This window comes from Chroicocephalus ridibundus, chromosome 23, assembly GCF_963924245.1.
Source record: "Chroicocephalus ridibundus chromosome 23, bChrRid1.1, whole genome shotgun sequence".
Taxonomy (NCBI): domain Eukaryota; kingdom Metazoa; phylum Chordata; class Aves; order Charadriiformes; family Laridae; genus Chroicocephalus; species Chroicocephalus ridibundus.
In genome coordinates, this window is record NC_086306.1 from 1,125,984 (window position 1) to 1,140,825 (window position 14,842).

At 46.9% G+C, this 14,842-nt stretch overlaps 1 protein-coding gene across 3 annotated transcripts in view; it reads left to right on the forward strand.

Moving 5' to 3' along the window:
- GFPT1 (glutamine--fructose-6-phosphate transaminase 1) overlaps positions 1–14,842 on the forward strand; it is a 47,218-nt gene that overhangs the window by 138 nt on the left and 32,238 nt on the right. For all 3 annotated transcript variants that reach the window (XM_063358844.1, XM_063358843.1, XM_063358845.1), the window contains exons 2-5: positions 11,305–11,412; positions 11,837–11,944; positions 13,323–13,448; positions 14,248–14,306. In XM_063358844.1, the coding sequence (XP_063214914.1) occupies positions 11,305–11,412; positions 11,837–11,944; positions 13,323–13,448; positions 14,248–14,306 (401 nt within the window). The remainder of the gene's footprint in view (positions 1–11,304; positions 11,413–11,836; positions 11,945–13,322; positions 13,449–14,247; positions 14,307–14,842) is intronic.

Sequence of the window (14,842 nt, forward strand, 5' to 3'; positions counted from 1 at the left end):
GCAACACACTCAGCGCATCGTGGTAATGCGGGAGGCGGGGGGGGGGGGGGGTGCTCCGGTGTGGCCTGGGCCGGGTCCGTGCCCTGCTTTCCCCCCCACCCCACCCCTCTCCGCCGGGAGAGCAGCGCTAGGCCGGCCGGTGCCGTGCCGGAGGCGTGCGGCGGCGGAACGGCCCGGCCCCCGGGCGCCCCCGGCAATTTGGGGGTGGGGGGGAGGAAAGGGGGCCGCCCGCTTCTGCCTTGCTTCGGTTACAGGGAGAAGGGGCCCCGTCTCCGTTATCTGAAATTGTCATCATCTCCTTTGCCGGCCGCCGACGGTTCCGCCGGGGAGGCGTCATGCGCTGTATTTATAACTTGAAAAGGCAAATTCTCCCCAAATTCTGTGCAAACGTGGCCGGAGCGTAGAAAAGGCCGGCGCCCTCGGTCTGCGGGAGGCACGGCAGCACTAAAAACACGCCGTTTCCTCGATGCAGAAGCCGCCGGGGCACTCGGTGGTGTCGGTGGGTTTCGGTTCAGCGGCGGGTGGTGCTGAGGACGGGGACACTCCCGTGTCGGGTGGGTTGGTGAGTTGGGGTGTTTGAAAGCAACGAAGTGGCTTAGGAGCCTAAACCCCAGCACGCGTCGGTAACGGGTACGCTACAGGAAAGGGATACAGGTTTCACCAGTAGCGTTTCCAGACATGGGTCTGGTCGTATCAGAAGAACCACTCCCACTTTTAGGTGGAAAGTGTCGTTTATTGTTAGTTTTTAAGGCGTTAGAACTTCTGATGTGGATACTCCTGCATTGGTTCAAGTTCACTCCATGTAGGTTGTGAGGCAGACAGGTAAATTGGTTTAAACGCGGCTTAGAAGCGTCCGATGGAGGGTTCTGCAGTGGCTCGTCTCGCTCTGTTCCTGCCCCCGTGGAGCTGACCTGTGTTGAACAGATGCCTGGAGTGAGCTGGAGCACGAGCCAGTGAGGCTTTGGTCTCCAAAGTTCCTTAGGTACTCTCCACTCCCCTTTGCCACATTAGTACAATTATTCTACCTCGTCTTTTAGACACAGGAACATAATTCACTCTTGCATTTCTTCTTTCTATCATATTTGCTTCATGTTTTTCCATGGAAATTTATGCGGCAGTGATTTGTCGGCTCTTCTTATTTGCCTTTCCATGTTTCCTTCTTTGTTTTTTTTTTTCCTCTTTATTTTTAGGTGCAAAATTAAATTTATGTTCTAAGCGAGATTGTGGGTTTTATACTTAATATGCAAGTTGCCATTTCTTCCATTGTTTTTGTGAGACTGAACCGGTATCACCTTCAAACTGTCAACTCTGTGGAGCGCTACAAAGAGGCGACCAGAAATTCATACGTCAGCTTACGTTTAGCGCTATGTTAATTTGTGTTAAAAGTACGAAGTGGAGCAAAGCTAAGAATAGAAGGGATAATTATTATTATAAATAGCTTGCTGCAAGAATAGGGATGATTTTGGTGCCTCGTGCTTGCCTTATTTGAGGTCCAGCCTTTGAAATTCGTGGTATTAACATTCTGCTCTTTGTCTTTTTGACTGCGATAAGCCCTGAAAGTGCTGTGGGTAGTCACTTAGTTGTGTTCAAGATTTAATGTGCTTCTCCTCTTTTTGCTATAAGGAAAGTTCTTCTTGGATATTGAAACGTTTTACAAAACAGTAAGAAAAGCATCAAGGATTATTGGCTCTGTTGTCGAGTCTTGTTCTGGGAGCCAGAGGTATATGCTATAGTGAAAACGAGAAGAGAGCGTTAACTGAGCGTGTTCATACAGAAAACTGGGAAATTGAGGAGCTCCTGAACACAGGAAGTTTGTGGCTGAATACAGGGAAGGTTCTTGGAGGGAACAGGAGGAGAACTGTTTGCAGTCAGAGGGTGCTACCGCATGAACGCTTGTGACTTGCAGTTAAGTGCAGTTGGCAGAAACTAAGGACTACAGTCTCCTCTGCCGCTGCCATTTGCGGTCCGGCTGGTGAACGCGAGACAAAATTGGCGGTGGTCTCGGCCCGCGTAAGGCAATGTTAATTGCAGGGACGGTTTGAGCTTTTCTCCATACAGCAGCAGTCGACTCCAGGTAAACAAATGGAGGCGTTGCCCTCTCAGATAGTCCTGCAAATGTCGTAAATAGACAGAGCTGGCTCGCAGGTGCTCTTGAGTACTTACGCTAACAAGACCGAATTGTCTCAGGATCCTAAGTGAAGAGACAGTAGTCTCCATCTTGGAGTAGAGGGTTCTGGTTGCTCGTGCTGTGGCCTCCACGAGGTCCAGGTAGCTGTGTTCCGCCGTGTAGTGACAGCCGTGCGGTCCCGGTTGCCTGTGTGAACCCTCAGACGACATTTCTGTAATGGAGTTGTAAGTCAGGATGTGCACTGCTTTATCCCGCCCTGCTGTCTGGTGGCTACATGGTCCCCGTTCGGATTCTTATCCGATTCATCTCAGATAGAAAGGTAGTTGTTAAGATGAATTTTTTAAAAAGAAGGTGACGATGCTGCTGTTGTTATCCGAGTTCTCCCTGTGACAGCTTTAAGACTGGAATTAGCAACGCAATGTTTTCAATGTGCTGATGATCTGGTGTTCAGGTTTACGTGCACGCGGCCGTACGAAGTCCTGTGATCTGATGTGCTCGTACCACTTGACGGGTAAAGGACAATAGACGCACAGTTCTGTCCCTTGATGCCTAGCATAAAGGACAGGCTTGCTGGGTAGGTGTGCTGGGCTTTCGTTTTTAATAGTGTTAGTAAAAAATAGGTTTTGTTCTTGGTATTTATTACAAACTTGCAGTCTGAAGACCTAGCTAGGTATAAATTGGGTGCGAATGCACCAAAACAGTTCAATGGAATCTGTGAAATAGTTTGGAAAACAGGTTTTTCAAGGTAGCCGGGCTCAAATACACTGTTCTGTAAATAAGTAAACCTCTTGTATGCCATGACTGGTTTTAATGACAGAAGTGATTGTAGAATTTAGGTTTCGTGTTACTAGTGATTACTGCAGATAAAAATGGGCTTAAGAAAGACTCAAGCTTCAAGTTTTAGGGTTGCAAGTACATCAGTGGTATTGCCCTCCCGCCTGCTGAAATGCCACTGGGACACCGAGGTGTATGCCGTTCTGTGACACGTAGAGTCGTGGCTCTTGCCCAGAATGAGTCCTTAGAACTGATTTTTTGCTGGTTGTTTGCTCTAGGCGGGAGAAATCCTGCCCTTTTTAGCCGGAGAGAGAGAGATGCGTCCGTGGGCGGTGAAAGAAGCGTCCAGTGGACGAATGTCATTCTCCACCAAGTGGGTATTTTTCTGTTTTGCTTTTTCTCCCAGGGCGGCCTTGATGAATTGCATGTAAACGCTCCCGTATCCAGCTAGGGGACATAATAATGATAGTCTGCTTGTTTCTGACCTTGCATTCCTTCAGCTGTGCAGAATTAGCATTGTTTTGGTACGTGGGGTTTGGCACAGCGTTGCTCCCCACTGACCACCAGGCAGCGTGGAGCCTGCTCCGGTGGGTTTTGAGCATCGGTTCTGGGGCTTCGTTCTGTATGACACGATCAGTATCCGCGTTAGAACTTGCTGTTACTGCCTAGTGTCTCCCCGGCTCGAGTTTGAAGAAAAATATTTTTGTCGCCTTTCCCAGCCTGTAACATATATTATGTATGTGATATTTAGTAGCCTGCGTCTGATTCGTTGAAGACTTGAGGCCTAATAATCGTCACCAGGATAAAGGATTCTTTGGAACTGCCAAGTGTATGTACTGATAACACTGTCTGTTGAAATGGTATAAAGGAGTTTGTAAATCCGACAGTAGACCTAGCCTGAAGGATTTTATACTTTTGCAGGAAAGGGCGGGAGCTATTCCTGAGTAACTTTCGTGTATTCAAGACACTGGAGAAGATAATTCATTCTTACCTGGAACTGGTGATGAATTTCATTTTCCTGTTAACTTACCATGAAATAAAGGAACATGAGCATCAAAAAGGTCACAGGAGAATGAAGTTCTCAGAAAAAGTATTTCAGTGATTGTCAACAATAGAAATAATGAACGTCCGCTTGGTAAAAATATTATTCTGTTAAAACCCGTCAGCTGTTCATAGGGAATTCTTTATGTAGCCGTCTTTAAGAAGGCCTGGGTTTTGTTCTTGCGTATTGAAAATTCGTTCTAAGAGAGAGTTGAGTTTCACAAGCGGCTGAACGCTGGTGCTGTTGGTGGTTCACCAGGTAAGGTTTTGGATACAGACCTGCAGGAAAGGAAATGTTGTATGTTCTAAGGTATATTTTTCAAGGTATTTCACTTAAGAGAAATACATACAGGACTTCCTACTGCGGCGGGTCTTCGTGTGATTCAAGACTTACATGATAAGCTGACAGACTTTGACAATTTTTTGTTCAGTCCATATGCGCAAAGTCCTGTGTCAAGTTACTAGTTGAAACAGTTTATTATGTTGTAAAGCGTGACTTCTGTTCTAATCCTGAAGTATATTCGTGGCAAATTCTGAAGTATATTGGTGTGTTCCAGACAGGGGTATTGTGTTTTCTGAGCCCGTCAGATGTAAATTCCGGTAGTATGCTTGCTGCTGTCTTATTTTAGCTGGGAATTCACCATTATAAGCAGTGCTGGACTAGGATGAAGTTCCCGGGGCTTTTTTTTGGTTTCGCATGGCATGTATTTGACCTCGAACAATGCCAGCTCGGGGCTTGTCAAGGTAGCGTAATTAAATGGCATTCATATATCCTGGTTTTCTGTAATACTTCCTCTTTCTGGCTTGTTCCGGAGCCTGAGTTACAGAGGGCAGGTGTGGTGTAATTACTGAAAAACACTTGCGTTGAACGGTGTAAATGCGTAAGTTGAGCTTAAACTGAAACGTCTCTTTTTCACGGTGGGTTGGTTTCAGGAACGTTCCGCTTGGACTTCAAGGTTTCTGCGTTTCAGGCACCTGGCATCTAGGCTGGCAAGGGGGATAAGCTGGTGGTGCACCAGGTGGGACCGTGGTGGAAATTTGCTAGATTTGTGTTGGAATTTCATCAAAATCAACACGTTTCCGTTGACTGTTGTGATTTAAATGAATTGTCACTTTGAGAGAAAAATTGGCGCTTTGTGACAGAGCACTCCTCACGGAAGCCTTCAAGCAGCTGTAAAGATCTGTGCAGTTCCTACCTCTTCATCTTCGGAATCGCGTAGATTGATCTGAACATGAGCACAGGGAGGGAGAGGACAAGGCATTGTGATTTGGAGAAAAACACGCCTCTGGTGCGTGGAAGAAAGGTCTTTTATAGTCTGAACTGCAAGGCAGAGTTGCTGTGCGCCGTCCCACCTCTGCCGCCTTCCACCTCGCAGAAGGCTGTGTTTCGTAGCTGGATGAAGGGACCCCTTGTTCAGCTTGTAAGTAAAAAGAAGTTCTTTCCTTGAACGGCCAGGGCTTTGCATCGTGCTGGGGCGTGAGCGTCACCTGGGCGCTCAGTGGCTCAGCACGGCCGCGTTCCTTGCTGTACCTTTACGCCTATGGGACCGAAGGCTCGAGGTGTTACTCCAGAGCAAAAATTTCATCTGCAGGGTCCCTATTGGTGGCTGCTGGGAGAAATAAACGTTTTTCAAAAATACACTTAGATCAGTGAAGCGTAACAAGCAATTACCGCTTTGAGTCTTTTTTTTTTTCCTCGTCAGCGTTACTGTTGGGGGCAGTGGAATCGTGCTTAAAAATGGAAGTGATTACAAGGTGTGATTGCGCGTATATTCCTGAATAATCCGATAGTTAGGGTGGAGCCAGTAAAAAATGCTGTTTTCTAAATGTGGTTTGAAACTTCCTCCAGCTATGAAGAATCACGTCATTATGGGATGTTTGAAAAGGGGGAAATTAAATGCATTTGAAAATATTTCCAGTAAGTTAAACTGTTATTTACACACAGTTCGTCATGACCAGATGTCGTAAATGGGTGATAAACCTTCAAATATTTGACTTTAGCTTGCAGATTAGTAAACCATGCATTTAGGAAGACTCTTGTTCATTTTCAGCGGCCTTATTGTCCCATTTTTTACTTTAATTATGCATCATTTTTACATGTTATTCCATTTAATTTTATTTCTTTTTTTTTTTTTCCTGTTTTCTCTAAGGTGAGTTTTAGAGCTGCTTGTCTTTCTTGCCTGCTCGTTTGTAAAATGTGTCAATCACAGGTGAGTTCCTAGAATTTTGTTTTCATAGTGGCGTCTCCATTATCACTCCAGCGCTTTTCCTGTTGAGATCTAAAAGCTGAACTGAATCAAAACTGAATCTCCCAGTGTTTACATCGTCATCTGTTTTAAAGAGCGTGTCCGCATATTTTGCAGAGTCGATGCTGTATTTGCATTTCTTTTAGTTGCCTTGGTTTTCTTAGTCTCTGTGTTCTCTGATAAGTGCTGAATTCCTTGGGTTTGATTTTTTGGGTTTTTTTTTTTTTGTGGCATTCTTAGTCTTAGATTCAGATTTTTATTTTTTTTTTTGCAGTCCTCTTGAATAGTCTTAATATAATTGTGCTGTAATTAATAGATTTTTATGGTTTTTTTCCAATGCCTGAGACAAATGCCAAGTTGGCTTCTTTTCTAGATAGATGTTTTCTGTTTGTTTACAGTAGAAGTAGATATAAACGCTGCTGTTTTTCAGTCTCGTTCCAGATGAGCCAGCCCTTCCTGGAGGAGGTTGGTTTCTACTTTGTGCCCGTTCGGTACATGGTATTTTGCTGTAAACTGCCAGTAGTTGTGATCTGTGACAAGGAACCAGGTTTTGTTTTGTTGTTGTGGTTTTGTTTTTGGTTGGTTTGTTTGTTTTGTTTTTTGGTGTTTTTTTTTTTTTTAGTTCAGGTGTGACTAAACTTGTTAAAATGTGCAGAGAGAATAACATTCGAAGCCGCTGTCGGGTTTGGATTCAGATTTAACAAAGCCGTCTGAAGTCAGCCCTGGCTAAGGGGAAATAGTTCTGGTTTTAAGCCATTTTTTTGGTCCAGAATAAGTTGCGAGCCTTGTACCAGAAGCGGGATGGAGACTAAAATGATCAATTCACATTTACAAAAATATTTTATGAAAGGAAACAGAGTTTCTGCTTAATAATTGTGCCCGTCTATTGAGTTACACTTTTTTCCATGCGGAGGGCTGCCTTTTAGTGGCCTTGCTGGGGCACCGAGCGTCTGTGGGGAACGTGCTGTGCAAAGGGATCCTCACAGGGGCTTGGAGCGAGACGCTGTTGTGTTTCCGTGGTGTCCCCCTGCCCCTCCAGGCCATGCCTGTTTTATCAGTTACAGGTGTGTTGGTGGGACACATGCTCTGTGCCACTGAGATGACCTCACTGGGCCCCCACAGTCTACTTCCGTGGAAAATGCCCTCATTTGAAATGCAGTGTCGTGGCCTGGAAACCAGTTAGGTCTTTTGTAGCTGTGTGCCTGGTGGCATTACAGGGGTGATGCCCAACGTCCCTCAGGCACGGGGGAGCGCTGCCTTCACACGCCCCCGGCATGCTCTTGGTTGGAAGGGCCTGGAGGTGCTGGTGGGCAGCAATGTCGGGATGTAAGGTGTCAGAGCAGACTTTACAGTAACCTTGCTGTCCTGCTCTGCAGTACTCCCCATCCACCTTTCCTACAGCCCTCTCCCCTCTTGGCATATGCCCCATAGTACGTACGCATGCCCCAGGGTACATACGCATTGTACCTTTTGCACGCCGTTCCTTCTCCAAACGTTGTGGTGGCTCTCTTTCACCCGTCGCATGCCAGCTTGACAGCCTGTTCCATTTTTGCCCCCCAGTCACTCAGTGGAATGCCCTACCAGGGAAGAAGACCTCATCCTTGGCCACCTAGGCACTCTGTGTGCCCAGGTGGCCAAGAAGGCCACCAGCATCCTGGCTTGTATCAGCAATAGTGTGGCCAACAGGACTGGGGCAGTGATCATCAGGACCCTGTACTCGGCACTGGTGAGGCCTCACCTCGAATGCTGTGTTCAGTTTTGGGCCCCTCACGCCAAAAAAGGCATTGAGGTGCTGGAGCGTGTCCAGAGAAGGGCAACGGAGCTGGTGAGGGCTCTGGAGCACGAGTCTGGTGAGGAGGAGCTGAGGGAGCTGGGGGTGTTCAGCCTGGAGAAGAGGAGGCTGAGGGGAGACCTTCTCGCTCTCCACAGCTCCCTGAAAGGAGGGTGTAGCCAGGGGGGGTCGATCTCTTCTCCCAAGGAACAGGTGATGGGACAAGAGGAAAGAGCCTCGAGTTGCACGAGGAGACATTTAGGATGGATATTAGGAAAAATTTCTTCATGGAAAGGGTTATTAAGCATTGGGACAGGCTGCCCAGGGAAGGCGTTGAATCCCCGTCCCTGGAGGGATTTAAAAGCCGGGCAGACGTGGTGCTGAGGGACATGGTTTAGTAGTAACTTTGCGGTTGACTTGATGATCTTAAAGGTCTCTTCCAACCATAATGATTCTATGATTCTCTGTGCTCCTGTCAATGAGGCTCTTGTGCCTCTCACACTGCCGCTCTTCACTGGAAAGGACTTCCAGGAACTGTCTGGCCATGGTCTACCTGATGTTTGAGCTCCGGAGCACCGTAATGCTCGTCATCAGTCCCCATTTGCTCCAAAGAGCCAATCCCACTTGAGTGGCCTTTGGTGTTGTCCCGTGGTAGTGGAATAACCTACTGAGCAGCTGTATGCCTGAGTGGGACTGGTTATGCCGTAGTGAGATAGCTGAAACGCCCCCGAGGGGGATGCAGAGGTTGTAGGTGCTTCTGGAGAGCTTTTGGGCCCAGCTAATGCCAGTGCCATCAAAAAAGATAGACAGCTCCAGGACTTGGGTGGGAATGGGACCCTTTAGCACGTGCTTCCAGGGCACGTAAAATGTGGAGAGAGGTTTCAAATCAGAAATGATTTAGCTAATTTGGAAAAACGTTTGGAAAGATTTGGAAAAAGCTAATTGGAAAAATTATAACCCTGCTGGTTATAATTATGCTTTCTGAAGGAGCTTTACTTTGGATGCCGTGGTAGGTGGCTTTGGTGTGAAGGGAAGCGTCGGGAGCTGCTGGAGCCCAGCCTGCCTTTTTAAAGACATCTCACGTGCTTGTTTTCTCTGCTTTATGGTACACACTTGTTATTTTCACGTGTAATGATACTGCTGCATTGGGGGTCTGTTTGTGAGGTTTCTGGGAAATAGGGAGAAAAGGGCCTTTGCAGCTGCCTCCTCGTAAAGCCGCCTGCTTTGTACTCCTGTTGTAAGACCTGGAAGTCACGTAAAGGAATTTAGGCATCTGGGATATAGCTGAAATGTGCTGTTCTTCAGCCTGGATGGTAGCTATTTGGAGTCAGTTCGCTTGTAAACAGGGAGGTTGCTGTTTGCCTGAAGAATGTAATTTTTAGAAACAGAGTGAACGAAGTATCTCAAATTGGAAAAGTTTATTTTTGCCAGAAGGGTGGGGAGGAGGGTTTGGCGATTAAAAGCATGGGGGAAGTATCCTTCGGCGGAGGCTTTTGAAATACGGCAGAGGCTGTTAACTGTTGCTGGGGTTTTATTATTTGTTGAGTTTTTAGCTATGAATTGGGAGGTTTGTGGAGGAGGACCTCGCCCTGTCCGTGTAGTTACTGGAACCAACGTTCGAGTTGAACAAGTGCCATCAGGAGGTGGCAGCAGCAGGCCTCTGTGCGTGATTGGTTTGGGATGTCAGGGGCAATGCAAGTGAAACGCAGATTTTTATAAACTTGGTCCCGATAGTCTTACAAGTGGTTATCAGAAAATGCTTTGGGTGTGGGGGAAATGAACGTAGAAGCTGAAGAAACCAAGTGAAAAGCTCCTTTTGTTGTGGTTTTTTGTTTTGTTTTTCTTTTTTTCTTCATCTGACTAGGTGGTTTAAGGAAGAGAAACAAGAGAACGTGCATCTAATTTTATCTGGCAATATGGAAGGAAATAATTGAGACGCGGTGTCCTTTTTTTGTAGCAGGGAGATGTAACTTCTCATGCTGGTGCTTTGGGAACGGGAGGTGAAGCTGGTGACAAACTTGTCCTGAGGCCTGTGGCTAAAGTCCGTGGAAAAGGGAGAAGGAGTGGGAGAGTGTCAGAACGGTACATGGCTACGTACGACCTTGTTGTCCCTTCTCAGGCTAAAAGTCCCCTTTGTAAATGTTTCAGCCGTGTGGTTTTCAGTGGGTCCAGCAACTCTGAGTAGCCCGTGTTTCTAAAGACGTCAAAAGGCTTTTTGACTTACTTGGTTTAATTCCAAAAGACAAACAGCTTAAGAACGCAGTTCTTCAAATGTTCTTTAAAATAATTTGTGGCTAAACGTAAAGGTCTGTGTTCCAAAAATCATCTTGGGAGTAAAATTTTTCACATGAGTAAAAGGCTTGGGAACTGCGAGGCGGGGTGTATGGCAGGACTATCAGGAAAAAATTGAAGATTTGGGATGCCTTTAAAAGGACTTTGGTTTTGCGTGTGCGCGGCTGAACTCTGTTCTCCTCCAGAGATTTTGATAAAGTTTCTCAAATTACAAACCATGAATTACCAGTCACTTACATATATGGATGTCTGTGTGGAACCCGTCTTGCTTTTACTCTATGCAGATATATTTTTCTTCTTTAAAATGTTAGGCAGAGTGAAAAGGTAGGTTTGAAGTACAGATATTTCTAGCATCCTGTAAATGTCTTCTCATGCTACCGCTTTACGATGGCACCGAAGGAAATCTTTCTGAATCAAGCCATAGTTCGGATTAGAGTTGCGGGAATTTGTGTGTCCCCATCGCCGCTTAAAAATAGAAGCGATGATTTATCTCCCTTTGCAACCTACAGGAAAAATAGCTCTATTAGTTTGAGGGTGTTAGTTTGCATGAGTTAAATGATTTTTTTTTTTCTTAAGTGAGTCTGTGGGAGGAACTTGGAGAAAGCTATTTGAGGAAGAATTCCTTTTGAAGGTGGTTCTTCGGCATGCAAAGCTCGGCGTTAGTGAACCTTGAACTTTTCGTCTGGAGTAACGAGTTTCCTGTCCCCTGCATTGTCTCCTGACAGCTCATTCTGTGGTGTAGGTCCAGCTCACGTGGAAATTCTTTCTCCCATCACGGCCCCGGCTTGTCCTGTTTAGTTGCTTTCAGTGTCACAAGGAGGATGCTGGCATTTTGTGCTTGGTTTTGATCTCTGAAATGTTAGTGGCTCTTCTCCATTGGACCTCAGGTGGGGTAAGGAAGAGCTGCAGATGTGGTGGTATCTGCCTGCAGGGGGTTCTCAGTACAAAGGCTTGTTGAAGGTTTAACTCAGTGCACGTGCTGGGCAGATGTACATACAGAGTTTCCTCAGCTGTGGTTTTGTCCTAACATTATGCTCTTTTTCCCCGTACAGGCATCTTTGCTTACCTGAATTACCATGTTCCCCGGACAAGACGGGACATCCTGGAGACCCTTATCAAAGGGCTTCAGCGGCTGGAGTACAGAGGCTATGATTCTGCAGGTAGCTCTCTCCGAGCAGCAGTGGTTCTTTTTTGAATTTTGGCTTGTAAATGATGGTTTTCCTGGTGTGTTTGTGAATTGGTTTCTACCGTTTGCTGCTTTTGAAGAAAGTTGAAACGCAGATTGGATGTGCCTGTGATCATGTGGTCGGAGGCTTGGATCAACTTGCAATATACAGATTTCTATAAACATTCTTGATGCATATTATCTAAGGCTTTAAAAATACCTACAAGATGACAAAGGGAAAACTCACTTCTAATCTAAGGGGTTTCTTGCCTTTATTTGGGAGGATCAGCTGGGGGGAGAAAGGGCACTGTAAAAAAAAAAAACCGAAAGGGTAAAAAAGCAGTATTTGTTTACATAAAATCGTGTGATGTACTTTCTGCATTTCACACCCTTTCTTCATATTCTGTGGCGGTGCCTAGGTGTGGGAATTGATGGCGGAAACGACAAAGACTGGGAAGCTAACGCTTGCAAAATCCAGCTTATCAAACAGAAAGGGAAAGTGAAGGCTCTGGATGAGGAGGTTCACAGTATGTATTTCCCTTTTGATCTCCGCCTGCTCTCTTTCCTTGAAATGTCCTCTCATCTCGTTTGTGTTTTGAATATCGCCTGTTTTCCCCTAAACCCAAATAACTTGTGTATAAAGCACCAGAGATGTAAACGCTCATGCATGTGCTGTGAAGAACCCAGTGATCCTTTGGATGTTGTCGTGAAGTTACAGAGAAATCCTGATTTCTCCAGACAAATGAATCACATCCTGTTAAAGTAAAACAGACCAGAAATACATTTTAGGAAACAGACCAAAATAAAACCCAAACAAAAAACTCCTTAAACTGGAGAAAGGGGAATGAGTTACTGGGAGATAATTATCAGAGACCTAGAGCTTGGGCAAAAAAGAGAAATGCTGTAATGACTTCATTAGATGAATTTTAAATAGTCATATATAATGTTTGTCCCAGCTCAAGCTGTCCATCTGAGTAGCGATGGGCTAAGCCAGCTGGCCTCGGGGAAGCGCTAATGTCCGTAACTGTCAAATTGATGGGAACCCAGAGAGTGAGGTCTTCTGCACCCGTTTCTGCCTCTTTATGTTCCCTTGATTTAAACGTCAAGTTCGTTGAATCTGTGCAGAATGCAAAGAAACAGAGTTGTTGGGCGGGGGGTACAGGTGAGCTGTGCGAGAATGGGGAGATGCTTTTCAGAGGCGTCAAGATCGCGAGTTTACATTCAAGGCCTGCTATGTTGTTATAACTTAACTTTTTTTAAGCCATGCTTGTGAACCTCACGGTCCAGGGTGCTGCGTGTCTAAGAGGAAGGTGGGTCGATCTAATCTTAGTGGAGAGAAAACCAGGAACCGAAAAGGCCAGGCGGGGTGGTACGTGCCTTACAGAAATAGAAGATATACAGTATATTTCTGAAGAAATGTTTGCCTGCTCAAGAAAATTGCAGGATATACAGTTTTAAAGAGATTGTGGAGACACTCGTGGGACAAAAGGAATCTCTTTTCCCCAAGAAATATTAATGCTAATGGTATGCTTTCTAGAGACAAAGGTTAGTAATGAATATTCCAACCACAGTGGTATGTAACCACGAAAGGGGCTGGTTTGGTGACAGCTGACAGCGTGTGGCAGGTGACAGGATGGCATGGTGCACCCCTGAGAGCAGAATTAGGGTTGGATTCTTTCTTAAAAGTTGGTTTTTTTTATTTTGAGGGGGTGAGAAATGCAGGACGGCTGCTGGTGCGCGTCTGCATTCTGAATCCCCTGAAAACACGTTTGCTGGGTTTGCTAGTTCTATTTCCCTGTCAGTACTGCTGTCCCATGGCCACAGAGGCCTGGTGAGGCTCCCGCGGTGACTGTCGTGGTAGGGACAGCCCCTCGGAACTAAAAACTTCTCCTGCTTCTGCTGCAGAGCAACAGGACATGGACCTTGACATCGAGTTTGATGTACACCTTGGCATCGCCCATACCCGCTGGGCTACCCATGGCGAGCCCAGTCCTGTCAACAGCCACCCGCAACGCTCGGACAAAAACAATGGTGAGCGTGTTCACTGGAGGAACCGCGCGTTCCTCGGCAGGTCTTGGAAAAGCTTGCTGCCACGTCCCTGCTTTGTCACAGGGAGGGCTGTCTGGACCCAGGGCAGTGGGTTTATTGCGGGCCACGGTGCCAAGCCCGGTTGCTGTGAAGCCGGAGGGGTTTGGCTTTCATTTCTGGCCGTGGGGTACGTTCACAGCAGGGAATGATCGCAGGAGGGGTTGGGATTAGTGCCCAGAGGCTCGGTGGGCGCATGGGTATAGTGCAAGGAGGAGGTAAACACACAACAGAACCGGATGGTAAGAATTTTTGTCGCTGTTCTTTGGAATGGAATTTTGTATATTTTTTTTTTTCCCCCCCCATTTATTCATGATTTTTCCATAATCACTACCATACAGAAGGGGGTTGCTCTGTGCTGCTGCAGTGTGCAGCTTGGTTAGTGTTTGGTGTAGCCGCCCGAGGAGCAGCACCGATAAGCTGGCAGGAGGAGCAGGGTGTTTAATGCCTTCCAGCAGGCTAGAAACTGCCAAGTGCTTAAGCACCTCCAGAGGCTTTGCAGGATCGCGATAGCCCATGTCCCACCTGTGTCATTATTGTCTTCCACCATTACCAGCCACACCAAATGGGGCAGAGCAAGGGAATCGCACTGGGAGGTGAAACCCTTCTCTTTATTCTGCCGAGTACGGCTTTTCACGCAATATAGCCTTGTGGTCTCTGCGGTCTGTGTTACGCGGCCGCGGGCACCCTCTGCCAGGCCAGGGCGCTGGTGTGGGGCTGAGCGGGGCCTTTCCTCTGTCTCCAGAGTTCATCGTCATTCACAACGGCATCATCACCAACTACAAGGACCTGCGGAAATTCCTGGTGAGCGATGTGTGTGTGTGACACTCACTCCCCTATTCACACTCTCCCACTGCTCCTTTGCTCTCCCGCTCACTCTGGCGCTCACACGCTTCTCTGCTCGCTCCCTGACTCACATTCGCACACTCCCACTTGTCGCACTCCTCCACTCACACTCACTCCCCCCCCCCCCACATTCCAACCTACACTTGTTCCCCCACTCATGTTCTCTCCTCCATTCGTGTTCCCCAACTCATGTTTTTGTATTTGCGCTCCTCCACCTGCACTCTCACGCTCATTCTCGTACATTCTCACACTTCCATTCCCTCGTTCACACTCACCCTCCCACTCGTATTCCTCCTCACTCCCTACTGACGCTCTCCCGCTCACCCTCTTCTGTTCACAGTCCCTCGCTCATTCTCACACTCCTCCACTTACACTCCCCCCCACTCCCTCTCATGCTCACACCCCTCCATTTACACTCCCCCACTCATACTCCCCTACGTGCACTCACCCACGTAAGCTCCATCCCTGCCTCCCACTCCCACTCTCTGTCCCAC